The sequence below is a fragment of the Bacillus rossius genome, chromosome 2 (assembly GCF_032445375.1).
Source record: "Bacillus rossius redtenbacheri isolate Brsri chromosome 2, Brsri_v3, whole genome shotgun sequence".
In the NCBI taxonomy this organism is placed as follows: Eukaryota; Metazoa; Arthropoda; class Insecta; order Phasmatodea; family Bacillidae; genus Bacillus; species Bacillus rossius.
In genome coordinates, this window is record NC_086331.1 from 114,533,945 (window position 1) to 114,550,119 (window position 16,175).

At 38.7% G+C, this 16,175-nt stretch overlaps 1 protein-coding gene across 3 annotated transcripts in view; it reads right to left on the reverse strand.

Annotated features, from left to right (window-relative positions):
• The window catches only part of LOC134528817 (serine protease gd-like), a 33,266-nt gene continuing 17,091 nt past the window's right edge, over positions 1 to 16,175 (reverse strand). For 2 of the 3 annotated variants that reach the window (XM_063362479.1, XM_063362481.1), the window contains exons 4-9: positions 11,527 to 11,712; positions 7,215 to 7,382; positions 6,537 to 6,652; positions 4,320 to 4,484; positions 1,345 to 1,501; positions 401 to 611 (exon numbers count right to left, since the gene is read on the reverse strand). In XM_063362479.1, the coding sequence (XP_063218549.1) occupies positions 412 to 611; positions 1,345 to 1,501; positions 4,320 to 4,484; positions 6,537 to 6,652; positions 7,215 to 7,382; positions 11,527 to 11,712 (992 nt within the window). In that variant the 3' untranslated portion in view covers positions 401 to 411. Of the gene's footprint in view, positions 612 to 1,344; positions 1,502 to 4,319; positions 4,485 to 6,536; positions 6,653 to 7,214; positions 7,383 to 11,526; positions 11,713 to 16,175 lie in introns of all 3 variants that reach the window. The other variant, XM_063362480.1, reaches the window with a different exon arrangement.

Consider the following 16,175-nt stretch of genomic DNA (forward strand, 5'->3'; position numbering starts at 1 on the left):
ACAATACAGTACCTACATATTTATTATTTTAGATTTATACAGTTTTAAATACATCTTTAGTATTATAAAGTTAGCCACCTTTGGTTCAGTAGCAAATAAAATGACTGTTAATAATTTAACAAACAATTCATTTACACAGGCATCTACTTCTATGTTTTAATTTTTTTTTAAATTTAGGTTTTAGCTGAATCCCTTATCACCAAATGCAAATTTCTTTCATTTGCTATAAATTTGTGTAGGCATAATATTGTCTTTAAAGTGTATAAACGGAAAAAAAAATTAAAAATATAAGTGCAGACATTAAAATGTGTGTTATTCATAATTTATTAAGGTTTCCAATAATGTACAAAATCAAAAATATTTTATTTATTATATTTGGTTTTATTTGGTATTCCAATTATTTGTATTACATTAGTTTGCAAACGAATGTAACCAGTCGCTGTATTTTGCCACGTCAGTATAGACAACATATTGACTCAAGTCGCACGAATAAACACTCTTGTCCAGAAGAGAAAGGCTAACCACACCTCGCAGGTACCACCGTAAACCGAGACCGTCTTCCATCGGAATGACGAGACCACCTCCACTGTCGCCATTACACGGTCCGGAACCTGAAAACAAGTCAAGTTCACGATCCACAAATTATTTTAACTAACTGCTGTGCATCTAACTTGACTGTACAAATAAATGCTGAAAGCGAATTAAATGGGAGCGATTAGAAATACGCTATACTGGTTTCAACAGGTTTAATGAAGAACAATGGTTAAAAACCTGCATGATTAGAGCGTATAGGCTTCGGCCTGAGACGCACGCACTTAGTCTCCCTCCCTGACCCGGAACCCTCCTAAACACACTTAGTTTTTGACTTGATGTAAGCTTTTGGACATACGCCATTGCTTAACACATGTATGTCTGTAGAAGAAAACTAACAAAAAAACACAAATGACAAAAAACACAAATTAAGCAAAAAATTGCTGCTGTCAGGATTTAATGCCACACAATACTCCACAACAGGAATATGGTCAACAAAACAAAGAAAAACAAAGAAAAATCCTGACAACAGCAATTTTTTTCTTAATTTGTGTTTTTTGTCATTTGTGTTTTTTTGTAGTTTTCTTCTACAGACATATATGTGCTAAGCAATGGCGTGTGCCCAAAAGCTTACATCAAGTCATGCACTCCCATTGCACAAATCTTTCAAAAATAATTTACTTAGTTTTTGTTAGGTTAGGAAAAAAAACCTTTCACCGCAATGTTTCTCGAAAACTTTGCATTCAATATTCGGGCTTGAAATTTTACTCCCAATCGCGCCCGAAGAAGTTTCATTTGATAAACTAGCGTTACCGTTCCTGAATCCGGCGCAGAGTGTTCGCGACGACGTGAACAGCACGAAGTCCGGCTGGCTGCGGAGGCAGTCCTCCTGGCTGACCACGGGGATGCGCACCATGCGCGGCGTGGCGGTCACCTGGTTGCCCTTCTCGTCGCGACCCCAGCCGACCACCTGCGCACACACGCGGCGCTGTGGGCGGAGTCTCGTCGCAAACCACTCTACTGCGGTGACAGCAGTGACAATACCACGCAGTCCTCGATCATGTCAGCCTCAGATGTCGCGCTACGGGCGAAGGAGTCTCGTCGCAAACCACTCTACTGCGATGAGAGCAGTCAAGTTAAAGAAGTGACAAAACCACGCAGTCCTCGATCATGTCAGCCCTAGATGTCGCGCTACGGGCGAAGGAGTCTCGTCGCAAACCACTCTACTGAGGTGAGAGCAGTCAAGTTAAAGAAGTGACAAAACAACGCAGTCCTCGATCATGTCAGCCCCAGATGTCGCGCTACGGGCGAAGGAGTCTTGTCGCAAACCACTCTACTGCGATGAGAGCAGTTAAGTTACAGAAGTGACAAAACCACGCAGTCCTCGATCATGTCAGCCTCAGATGCGCTACGGGCGAAGGAATCTCGTCGCAAACCACTCTACTGCGATGAGAGCAGTCAAGTTACAGAAGTGACAAAACCACGCAGTCCTCGATCATGTCAGCCTCAGATGCGCTACGGGCGAAGGAATCTCGTCGCAAACCACTCTACTGCGATGAGAGCAGTCAAGTTACAGAAGTGACAAAACCACGCAGTCCTCGATCATGTCAGCCTCAGATGCGCTACGGGCGAAGGAATCTCGTCGCAAACCACTCTACTGCGATGAGAGCAGTCAAGTTACAGAAGTGACAAAACCACGCAGTCCTCGATCATGTCAGCCTCAGATGTCGCGCTACGGGCGAAGGAGTCTTGTCGCAAACCACTCTACTGCGATGAGAGCAGTTAAGTTACAGAAGTGACAAAACCACGCAGTCCTCGATCATGTCAGCCTCAGATGCGCTACGGGCGAAGGAATCTCGTCGCAAACCACTCTACTGCGATGAGAGCAGTCAAGTTACAGAAGTGACAAAACCACGCAGTCCTCGATCATGTCAGCCTCAGATGCGCTACGGGCGAAGGAATCTCGTCGCAAACCACTCTACTGCGATGAGAGCAGTCAAGTTACAGAAGTGACAAAACCACGCAGTCCTCGATCATGTCAGCCTCAGATGCGCTACGGGCGAAGGAATCTCGTCGCAAACCACTCTACTGCGATGAGAGCAGTCAAGTTACAGAAGTGACAAAACCACGCAGTCCTCGATCATGTCAGCCTCAGATGTCGCGCTACGGGCGAAGGAGTCTTGTCGCAAACCACTCTACTGCGATGAGAGCAGTTAAGTTACAGAAGTGACAAAACCACGCAGTCCTCGATCATGTCAGCCTCAGATGCGCTACGGGCGAAGGAATCTCGTCGCAAACCACTCTACTGCGATGAGAGCAGTCAAGTTACAGAAGTGACAAAACCACGCAGTCCTCGATCATGTCAGCCTCAGATGCGCTACGGGCGAAGGAGTCTCGTCGCAAACTACTCTACTGCGATGAGAGCAGTCAAGTTACAGAAGTGACAAAACCACGCAGTCCTCAATGATGTCAGTCTCAGATGTGGCATCACAGTCTTCAATCATGTCAGCTTCAGATGATTAATCACAGTCTTCATCTAGAAGCTCGTTCGTTGCTAGAATACATTTAATCCTTATTTAATATTATTAATGCATATGTAACTCTGTCTGTCTGTCGCGCTTTCACGCCAAAACTACTGAACCGATTTAAATGAAATTTGGTACACAGATAGTCTAGAGCCTGAGAAAGGACATAGGCTACTTTTTAACGTAAAAAAGGGTTGTAAGGGTTGTTAAAGGGGGGGGGGGGGATGAAAAGTTGTATGGAAGTATCGTAATTTTTAGAGCTAGAAGCTTGAAACTTATTTTTTAGGCTGTTGATTCGATATAAATAAATATGACATTCAAAGTTTGTAAAAGATTTACCCTCAAGGGTGTAAAATAACAATATGGAATAGGGGATGAAAGTTTTTATGGAAATATGTAAGGTTTATGTGAATGTTTTATAAGTTTGCGACAAGAGACAAAATATTAGAGCTTTCTGATGTAACATTTACGGAGTCATTACAAAATGTGAAACTGAAGTTAACGCTAGTAAGGAACTTGCCAAGCACCGCGCCGTACACAATGAGCGCTGTGCAGCCACCGGGGGGGGGGGGGGGGGGGGGGGGTGGAGGGGGGGGGAGCGCGGCGTGGTACGGCGCGGTGTAGGTGGGGAAATATGCCTAAGTGTGCTTACCCGAAAGGGCAGACACGCATGTGTCTAATTTATAAAATAATTAGCCTAAATAATTAAAAATGCTACCCAAAGAGACTATTCCACGCGGACGAAGTCGCGGGCACAGCTTGTATTACATAATTTTCAAACAATAACAAACCTAAAACACACGAAAATTCATTCGTAGTTATGAATAAATGTATCTCCAACGTAAAAAAGAACGCCTGATTCCAATTTATGTTTAGACTTTAGACAGTTTTTGACAATTTTGTAAATGCTCTTAAGATGACTCTTGTGAGTTCATGTTTGACGTAAGTTAACTTTGAAAAACTAATATGTAAATAATACAAATAATCAATAAATAATAGGTAAAAACTACATATTAAAAATAATATATTAAATTTTTTAAGAAGTAAGACAATTAATAGTTACATTTCATTTACAAATAATATCGTTATTATTTCTAGGTCGTTACATTTAATTAACAGAAAATTTAAAAAAAAGTTATTTTAAACAAAACTTTAATAATTAATTAATCTATAAATTGAGCGGTTACGATAAGATTAAAAACAAATAGAAAGAATCGTATTAAGTTTATTAATGGAAGTTAATTGACTTTTTTTTGTACTTACAGTACCGAGTTTCCCCACTATTGGATCGAGGTCCGGAGAAAAATTCCAAAGACAAATCGGTTGAATGTACGAGTTGTATTTCACGGCTGTCTTGAGCACCAGCACTGCCAGATCAGCGTCGTATTTCTTCCAGTCGTAGTCTGGATGCAGATGTATTTCTTCTAGCTGCAGCAAGCATCAAATTATTTATTTTCTGTTTAGTCTGAGACATGCAGAAGCAAAATAATGGAGCAGAGGTTGGAGTAGGGAAAGTCCGAAAAGGCGCAGCAAGAATTCAAAACTTGTCTTTATATGTGTGTGTATTCTTTCTATTAAGCTTTATGACTGTCATATTAACATTCTTTAAAACTATGAATTAAAAAATTCCCAGAAACATCAACGTAATTTCTGAAAGCATTCGATAATCAGAAAAATGTATATTTAAACCAGTATCAATTGGCTCTACAATTCAAATTTAAAGATAAAATACTTGAATCATTCTTCAGTTGCTAAAGGACGATAAAATAAATTTTAAAAATTATGAAATATCGTTATTTATTTTTATTTGAAAATTTGAGAAATGATCAGTACTGTTAATGCGAGTCTTCTAGAAGATAAAAGTTTCAAGATAAAAAAAGAAATATTAATTTACTTAATGTAACAAAAGAGACGTAGCTGTTCTGACATAGTGCTCAAGATTTCTTTCACTGACGAGTGTTCGACACAAAACTGTGACGCACCTTGGATTGTGTGACGAACGACTGAACTCCACGCAGCAGTGTGACAACCAGGTAGCATTCAAGAGGTGACTGTGGGATATGGCAGTAGGGAGCGCGTGGTTCCAAAACTCCAAAACAGAAGCTAACGAACACACGTAGGATGGTTGAGTGACGTACTGGTATCGTCGGTGACAAAACTCGTCCTCCGCTGCGCATGACGTCACCACGGCTGCGCCATCAGCACGCACTTACGGCAACACCACGCGCGCAAAAAAAAAATATTTGCTGTCGTTCGACGTCCGAAGGGTGACCGAAAACTGCAAGTTTACTTTCATTTGTTTTTGTGTATCGTGTCTTTCGTATGTATTTACCATTTAAACCAAACGCATTATCACATAACATAAAAGCATGCTTTTAAAAAAAAATGAACGTTACTTTTAAAATGGTTTAAAACATGAACACATGAATGCCGTTAGTGTGGTGTGACCGTACGAATCACGAACAGCAAAAAACAAAAAGGAAAAAAAAATCATCACAAAAATTTTTAATTTATTTGAATTAAAACATAAATTAAAGGTAGAATTTCGCCCAGAAGGTCATATTTCAATTTTTAAAAAAAATAAAGCTTAAGGTAAAATTTCATGACCACCACCACAGTAATTCACCCTTGCTGTTTCAGAGTATTATATATCTTTTTCCGATGCAGCCTTAACTTTCATTAAGAATCATTTATTTGTAAAAATTTCATTCAGTGAGATACTAGCAATGTAACTATATCCAAATTCTTTCGATGCTGGATAAAATAAAAATTTAATACTTTTTGGCACTCATTTGTTTGCATTTACACATTTCTCACGTCATATTTTTGGACAATTTAAAATTTTTACCTATTAAATTAAATCTTTTCACTGTAATAGATAAAGATAAAATGGCGCAAACCGTAGTTGATTGGCTAAGCAAAGGGTATCGTTATATATTTACGTATTAAAAGGCCATAATGTTGCATGAAACGACACGAGCAACTCATCCGTTCACAAATTCTGCATATGCCATTGTAACTATTTGAAGAAAAAAAAAAGAAAAAAAAAGACTGACGTCCGTTAAGATAAAATTTTTAAGGATTCTTCAGGCTAAAGGTTCCTTTGAGAAGAAATTCGTAAATAGTACCTGAAAAGACATCACATCTTAACATAAAACTTAGTTTCATGACCTACTAAAAGAATACATTTCAGAAAGAAACAATATCTATGCAATAAGAGGCGGATAACACGACACATATCAAGGAACTTGTGTAGTAATCGGCAGCTGAAGTTTGAGAGAAACCATCCGAGGGCTTTCCTGGAGGAATTACGGGAAACAAAAAAAAACTTAAATCAAAATGGCTGGACCGGAATTCAAAACCTAGTCGTCTGGAATGCTTGGTCCTATGTTAAATTACTGAACCACCTCGTTTGGTAACGCAATAACTTGAAGTCACTCTGAAATCGCCTGTCCAGTAGATGAGAGTGGAAATATTTACCTCTGAATAAACTGATTCCTTTTCAACCACTTGCTCCAAGTTGTACTTTCCCAAGTACACGACAAGCGTCTCAGTGGTCAGCTCAACTCGCTCGCGGTACTTGACGCAGTGGGCGGCTAGAACAATTATAACAATTACACTCAAACATAATTGCGAAAAAAACTAAACTGAGTAGTATATAATAGCCAATTCTGGTGCAGTGTTACTCTTATGGAACTACGAATTTGTGGTGGATTCTTGTAGTGGCTTGTAAATCGTCAGTATTCGGCCATGTTCAGACGTTTTCGTTTCTGGATTCCTAAGATCGGGACCTCATCGACAATCTTCGGGCACTTTCGTATTTTTTTTTTCCATCCGCAATCCTGCACAGTGGTTCGCAGTTGTGCTAGTGTAGCCTGATAGGCGCACTACCATCGTGGCTAGTCATATTTTTATATTTTTCTCGGTATTAGCTACTTCTACTAATAAAATCGTTTTATGTTAGTTCTTATGGTGGTTCCTTAAAATATTTAAAGAAGTAAAAAAACTATTTAAAAACTTCACCCTGAAACAAAACAACTAAGAAATTCTCAATCATAACTCAAGGCGATTTCTCGTGTACTACATCTGTAACACTCATAATAGATTTTTTTTTAAATGAAATTTCAATTTGGCTCTATGTGTTAAAACATGTCTTACCTGTGACAACGTGTTTGTGGTTGATCAATGTTCCACTGCAGTGGAAGACAAAGAGGCCACTCGTAGAGTCCATCATGAAAAGAGCAGACAACCACGGCCACTCCCCTCTCTTTGGTTCCAGTCCATTCATTACCAGCAAGTTGGGAACCACTGGTCTACCGCACTGGTCTGAGAACAAACATAATTGACCGTAAGAGAGGATCTGTTATGTATGTGTGACAAGTTCATAATCGTAGATTAAATTTAGTTTTTTAAATGTTATTTAAATTTTTATGCCAGCGTGTGTGTGTGTCTCTAAGTGTGTGCCCAACAAAATCTTCTATCCGATATACACATCAAGCTTAACTTGGTAAACGCGGGAACTACAAATAATACTAGTTGAGACAAGGTAATTCGTAAAGCCCAAAAATTCTTAAAATTATTTTTTTTTTCATTTTATATCCTTTAAAAACATTAACCTTAAAATATGCAATATCACAGCTGCAGTTATCATATTTAGTCATATTTTCCTGGATACTTTAAAGACATAATTGTGTTTTCAAACTGTTACTACCTACGAAAAAAAACATGTACGTTTTCAAACACAAACAAAAATAACACTTAATGGGTTCGATAATGTTAATGCTTAATGCTTGCAGGCCTCGTGACTGTTTCTCGAAAGCTATTTTGGCTTCTGCGTGTTAAGCCACGTCAAAGTTGTGGGAATTCACCTTCTTTTCACTCTGCAGTCCAGCAGGCATCATCGTGACACATGACAGCTAGTTGGAAGAGGCCATAGATGTAATTGGCTGACAAATGAACAAGGCCTAATAGAAGGAAACCTCCTGTGAATGGCTGACACGCGAAAAAAGAAAGGAGACCATCTGATCGGCTTTCCACAGACGACCTTGGAATGGCTATAAAAATAATCCAAAACGCTCCTACTAAGTATCAGTTGTGACTGATCTTCTAATCGATGCAGTTGATATTAAAAGTGTCCATTAAACGTAAACTTAAAATATTGATTTTCTTTTTTTTTACCTAACCTAGCTAAAACTAAGTGTATTTGTTTGGGAGGGGTCTGGGTTAGGGAAGACTCTAGGTGCGTCTCATCCAGAAGCCTATACGCCTAATAATGCTGGATGTAAGCCATGCAGAGAGGGTAGCATGCATCATGTGCGTTGTTCGGGGATTGGCTAGCCACGACAGCCATTGATTCCATGACTAACTCACCTATCTTAGATCTAGGCTATAACTAGTTAGGTTGGGCCCAGGTAAAACCTGCACAGACACAGGGGAAACCCTGGCTCGTTCATGTGGGGTTAAATAGTGCAAGCATTAAAGCATGCACGTTCAGTACAGGACTAGAAGGATTGTCCAGGAAGAAGAGTTTTTCGGGTCAGGAAGTTTCAACCATGCTGGGGTCGGGAGCTCGGACATTGCGGTCCACTTTGGTGTTTGTGCGCGTCATTGTGGGACTGGCAGAAACATTGCCAATGATAACATGTATATTTTCGTGCATTAAAAGCGTTAAACTTTACACTGTTTACTGTTTTGTTAGTACAATGAGTGATCTCTAAAAATAAATGCTTTGTTTCAGAAAATTCTGTAATCCGGCACAAAGTGAGCAGCTCGTTTTCAGATGTTTTCGGGTGTATTTCTGCTGTTGACCTTGGCCACTAGCGCCGCCGGCGTTTTTAGTTTGCTTAGAGTTTATCTTTACTGTCGGTTTTCATTTCAGTACAGTCTTTTTTTTTCTGTTTTCTTGAGGGATACATTTTACATTTTACGGGTACATTTTCCTAAAGATTCTTGAAGTTATATTTTTTTAGATGCGGTGAGGGTGAAATTTTGGTGAGCAAAGCAAATGCAATGAAGTGCGCACTCACAATTGACGGAAGTTTAACATGATGCACTCTATAGCGCATGAACTTTTCTGCTATACCCACGTGCTGCAATAGTCTGAAAAGCCTATCACGTGTGGTGGTATTAACCTGTATATAATTGCTTACGTTAACATCGGAGAACTTACCGAGCGTATTGGTGTGCCAAATGAAACTTTATGGTAGCAAAACTATTCCGGAATACAGTTTATGTAAAATTTAATAGTCACAAAAATGAAATAACCATGAATTTTAAAATACGTTATAATCGTGGTATTAATTGGTTGATAATCTAATAACTCTGGTTTGATACTGTGGTGTGCACTGCGTGGTGCCTACCTCCTTGGCGCAGTCAGACGCGTGACGGCTTGCGATGCGAGAGGTTCTAGGTTCGAGCGGGGCAAGGCATGCTTGTGAAACTGTGTCAACATTAATCACCAAAAAAAGTCGAAGTCAACGATATTTAGCTCGTCGCTGATTAAAAAATCACAAATGAGCCAAACATCAAAATATTTTAAGTGCGTGAAATTGGACCACTGGTTTCTATGGTCGATTCCCGTCATAGTATATTTTAAAATTATTTTTATACAACTTATTATTTTATTTTAACACTAAAGTTTAAGAAAAAAATATATTATTACTTGTTAATTGTTTAACAAAAGAGTATATTAACTTTTAATACATAGCTCAGTCCGTTTCTTTAGTGTTTACACTAGTTAGGCATAGTATCTTTATTTTTACTTAAAATTAAAATAAATCTTATAAAAATGAAATAATTGATTGGTAATATGTGAATATATGTATATACATGCATATAAATAAGGGTTTATATTATTTGCATGTTTGTTTGTTTCATAGAAACCCACAGTGTTTTTCCGAGCTTGATTAAATTTACACATTTGACATTCAAAACAGAAGAATGTCACTTCTACATAATATTTATAATAACCATATCCATTACTATATAAAATGTAATTTTGGTACTTAATGGTGAAATTTTGCACAACTAACGTTCAATGTAAGATTAATATTATCTTCTACATCTGATTTAGAAAAAAAGAGGAAGATATCTGTCAATATTAGATTTCAAACAACCACCCAATATCCAACACTTATTGCTAAATTTTGGAACATCTATTGAAACTTTGCACACTTGTACAAAATTACTGTCCAGAACTGAGTTAGGAAAACGAGGAAAATAAATTTCGATATTAGACTTAGAAAAACCACCCCTTTCCCTTTTTTACATCATTAAGCAAAATGTTCGTACTTTTTGATGAAATTTAGCACACATGAAAAAAATTTCTGTATACATCATAATTTGAAGAAAAAAAAGTCTTCAAGATTACTGCAAACATAAGATTTCGAAAAACCACCCCATCCTACACCCTCAACTGTAAAAAGAATTTTGGTATTTCTTAATTAAATGTTTTACACTTGACCTTTAAAATAAGGAAAATATTTCTGTTTACATCTGAGTGTGAAAAAAAAACTACTCCCATCCTTAATCCACAGGTAGTTGAAATTTCTAAACTGAAATATATTTTGGTACTCGAATTCACAATCTATCTCTCTCTAAAAAAAATCTTTATACTGGAAAAAGCCCGGGCGATACCAGGTAATTCTGTTCATATATGCCTATAATTATCTCTCTACCCATTGTGCTGTATTATATTTTTCTGTTGCAAACGTTATGTAACAGATTTTGATAAATTTTGCAACTTTTAATTTCAAAATAATTTAATGTATTAAATCATAAATAAGTGTACGTTTTTTGCGCGCTAACGAAAGTACACTGGTCTGTAGAGCAGATTCTTACAACTTGTCTCAAATGCCCTCTTACTGTATATAAAATATATACCGGCAGTAGTATACTTTGGTATGTCCTGGGACACGGGTTCTGGGTGTAGATCCGATGAGCCGTGGAGCCTGCTGATTGCTCTGACGTCACGGCGGCCATCTTGGATGGCATTGACCTTGACATTTAACCTTTACCTTTGACCATGACCTGACCCCGGCGGCCATCTTGAATCCGCCATATTGGATCCACCATCTTTAAATCGAGTGCCCGACTCACTCATGATGAAATTTTCGTCACGGCCACCATAACGATTTTTTTTCTGTCCCGCTGGAGACCACCATCTTGGATACATCGACTTTGTTTCTGCTGTTTGTTCCTAGAGATCACCAGCATCGCTCTTGATTTTATTTTTGTTCAACTGGAGGCTGCCATCTTGGATACCGTCGACTTTGTCAATTTAAATGCCATCCAAGATTGCCGCCGTGACGTCAGAGCAATCAGCAGGCTCCACGGCTCATCGGCTCCTCACCCAGAACCCGTGTCCCAGGACATACCAAAGTATACTACTAGCGGCCTTCAAGAATGCGGCAGAGTCGCCGCTCTGGCACGGCTGTGATCTCGAGCTGAGTGGCAGGGAGAAGGCTCTTACCTGGACTCACATGGTTCTGGCCGCCGCCGCCGCCGCCGTGGCCGGTCTGCGGCGAGCTGCCTTGCGCTGGCCGCCTCGCGACCGCCTCCGGGGGCGGGGGCGGGGGCGGGGGCGGCCCGGACTCGAGCTGCGCCACGGGGAACAGCGTGTGCTGCAGCCGGATGTTCGTCACGACCCCTCCCGAGGCTGCCGACACACGGGCGCGAGCTTGCATGCTCGTGCAGTCGCTTACACACTTCCTCGTACCTCTCTTACCCGCGAGCATGTCCATGTAACCAGCCTCGCGCACAACTAGGTCGGTAGGAACGGCGACAAGCGACAGGATGTCGGAGAAGGAATCGACGACCATGGTAAACCGACATCAGGATGGTCGGACGGAACCCTCCGAGTTCTGCGTGATCGATACCGACACTGTCGTCATTACGTACAGCGAAGGTAGAAGATATGGAGTCTGGCTGGAATGCACGGAAGAGGGGGGGGGGAGGGAAGCCCAGCATCTCGCGGAAACGTCCGCCACATTTCCCGGTTGTGGAAAATCCGGGAATGAACCTCGCCGAGGTGGAAGACGAGTGATGTGAGCTCTCGACCACCGCGGCGACCATTTTGTGGTGCGAGCTGAGCCCGTTGGCCACTGCGCCATCTGCGATAGATGATTTTTATCGTGAATTCTCTTGTGAAAAGTAAGAGAAACGTTCACTATTGTTGTTTACTAATTGCGTCGTAGTGACTCGAAGTTACTTTTCTGTTTTTCCACATCTGGATGGTCGCTAGAGCTTATCTTATGTGGTAACATTTAAAAAAAAATATTTCTTCAGCCTTGAGAAGCCTTTGACATAGCAGGCTTCACTCAGTCCCAGGCTTTTTATTTTATGGTCACGCTCACCGCAAACTATGCACACGGCCAAATTCACTATCGTGTATTCTCTTCCACCACTGTCATATGTTTATTGCTTTCATGCACAGAGCAATTCTAAGTGTAATAAAACGCGTGGTGTTGCTATGTTGAACAAAACACTCACATTGCTCTACTGTAAGATTGGAGCACAATGCGGCAGAATCTCTTATTAATTACATAACGTTGTGCACTTGGATACTGAATTGCGATCAGCGCACATTTCTTAGTTTTACATTTTTTTCAAATTGTGTGAACCAAACAGCCTTTTCAACGTCTTTTGAGTCTTATAGTACTTGACTTCCCCCCACGCAAGGTTTGATGTTGTGGACATAAACTAATAAACTATTTACACCTATTTCTACTGGATCATAAACGACGTGCAATAATCTCCATGTGCATGTGCAAGGTCTGCTGCACCCTCCAAGTTGGGTTATTGCATTTTCATGCAGTTACTTCGATTCACTGCCTTTTTTCCGCATGTATTACTGTTAAAGTATTGAGAATTACTTTTTAATGCTAATTCTTGTGTCATAAATGTTCTACACATTGATTGGCATTCTTAAAATATCAAGAAAATATTCATGATTGGACGTTTTTCCTGCTCGCTCACTGTAAACTAACGTTACGTATTTACGGTGTTGGTTAATGTATTAAACACTTTTTCATGTATTATAAATATTTCTTACTAAATATCTGGAACTGGGCAGAAAATTAAAAAAACAAACAAACATGTCGAGTTAGAAGTAACAAGTATGAAGCGCCACCTCTCGAAAACCACTTCAACATATGCGTTTTGTAGTCTTTAGTAGTTTTGTAGTCTTTCATTTGGATCCTTCCTTGCGAATTACAATCACGCACCACACCCACCTGAAGCTATGCAACCAGCCACTCTCACTTGCCATGGCTGGTTGTCAGCCTGCACTCACAGGAACAATGAGATATTTACCTCACCACGGTCATATAAATTGCTCATGCATTGTGTGGCTAGTACTAATAACTGTAGTAAAGCGTTTGATCCTTTTAATAAATCCTCATAAAATTAGTATTAATGACTTAATAATACAATATCATGTAAAAATATTTTAATTTACTTGTAGTAATATAAATCATTAATTTCCATAGATGATATTTTATGAGTACGTGTATCTTGAATCCGAATTTATGATTGTATTCCTTTATGTTAATTTTTTTAGTAGTAGTAGCAGTAGTATTTTCAAACTGTTGTGTATGATTGCTTGGAAATCCGCGTCTACACTTCACGTTTTCTTCCCTTTTTGTTTCTTTATTTTTCCTTTTTATCCTTTTTTTTCCATGTTTATATTGTTTGGATTTGTATTTGTTTTAGAATTGTGTACGCCAGCCTACTTTGAACTATGTCTGTTGGCCGGCATTTAGTAAATGTATAAATAAATAAAACAAAATATTTTGAAAATTTTTAATCATCGTGAGAATTTTTTTTAAATTATAGGTATATATATGATTTTCAAAAAAAATTTTAACTGGCAATAATAAATATCTGTACCAAATATTATATCTGTAGCTCCAATATGGATTTTTTAATTCTCCTATGCATTAAAAATAGCGGTAACTTCGAGGAAATAATTTTCTTTAAAGATGAAGGCTCGCATTACATATTTGTGATACCCTCATTTTTATTTTGGTTTTGGAATCATTTGAGACCTTCAATTATGAATTTTTTTTAGATGTTACATTCAAACTCCCTATTGTATCTAGCTAAAGGATTTCACTTCCTAAATTCCCGTCACAATATCGGTACTCGTTCCAAGAACAGCTTGTCTTTGTTAGTTCTTATTCATCACTCCAGTGGCTGCTCTAGGAGCCGGTTTTATGACCTCCGGCTAAAGTTCCGGCTAAAATTTAACCGCAGGCTAGCTCTTATTTTGGTTTTATGACTCCCTGTTAACGTCTACCTTCCAGTTAAAGTTCCGGCTAACCTAGCGGGTGGATGAACCGGCCGCTAGCTGCTTAACCGGAGGCTAAGCGACAGAAAATAAAATGGCGATGTATCAGGCGAGGTTAGTTGTTGATAGTGATGATGACTATTTGAGGAATTCTATTGAATATTTGCAGGATGCGATGGAATAATTTATTACTAAATATAAAATGCTTCGCCGTATTCGTCAAAGTTTTATTAAAAATTACATGACATGAAAGTGTAGTCACGCTTTTCTATTCTCGTCGAGTCGTGTATTATTATTTGACTTTAATTGATCACGAAGTACATAAACCTATGCAATGTATATAAACTTAAATGTTCCTGCTTAAGAATATGTGTAAATAAGTGAATTTTAAAATTGCAAAACGAGGGTTATTATTACCTATAAAATGCGTGTTTTCGTGGAAGTTGTATGTGTGAATTTTTATTCGTAATACAGTGGACATATGCCGGGAATGAAATGCACTTCATACGACTTCAGACGTGGTTCTAATTCAATGAATACAATTGAATGTGAAAATAAATGTTACCCAATTATCCCTTCCCTATCTTACAAACCTTTAGGTAGCTACTTATTATCTACCTGCCACGCAAGTGTATAACGAAAACAGCACTGGAATTATTCTGTTTCCCGTATCCAAGTTTATCCCTTGATCCTATCGGCATGACCCTTTATATGTTGATCTTGTTTTACATTAGACTTGCTGTTTTAATTTAGAATGTTGAAAAATCCTGTACATAACTCAAAATACCTAACATATCATGATACAAACAAATTATGTCAGGTCTTGTAAAAATGTATTTCTTTCGTATACATTTTACAATCATAATTATTTCACCAGTGAATATGTCTAGGATTTCTCGACCTACTAAATTAAAACAGCAATCATCCTATACCACAAACTAATTCCATCAGGATCGGATTAATTTGGATACGTGATACGAAACTATTAGTACAAAAATGAAACCTACACCAGTGAAATGAAAATCGACAAGTATTTTCCCGAAACAGGGTCTATATGATTTGATTATGAAATAAATTTATGAAAGAAATAAGTGTTCTCTAGCAAAAATGTCATCCCTATTTATTTGTTTGTATAGAATTACTTCGTTAGTTTTGGCTTAATATATAACCTAACAAAATCATGAGTTTCAATACAAGAGTAAAGTTGAAAACACACGGTTTTGAATATTAAATTGTAATTTTATGGTTTAATACAAAGCAGGTTTGACGTCGAAGTAGTTTTTGGTTAATTTAATTATATCTGTTGCAAGATAAAGTTCGCGGCATATTTCTTTACTGCAGCTGTAAACATTCCGAATCACAATACAAACAAACAGCTGACTAACATTCTACCAGAAAAAAAAAACTGTATTGCAACAAAAGTTACCAAATTCTGGTTTATTTCATTACCAACACAACCATTATTACACCACACGCTTCGTCAGGTTCCGGTTAGCCAACCGCAGGCTAAGTATGGGTCATAATACACCCCTCGTTCGTTAACCGGAGGCTAGCCTAACCCGAAGGCTAGCTAACCTGAAGATTTAGCCGGAGGTCATAATACCGGCCCTAAATCTTTCTCTGTAGCTGCAGCGCGCGCTTGGAGGCCAGTTAGCCAACAAATGTCACGTTCGTCTTTCGGGACGGCTGTTATAAAATATCTCAACAAACAACAAAATATTGCAAAAGTGGAATGAGAAGTTGACGTGATCCTTATTTTTATGAGCTTTGTACAAGTGTGTGTGTGTGTAGGTGTGTGTGTGTGTGTGTGTGTGTGTAGGTGTGTGTTTATG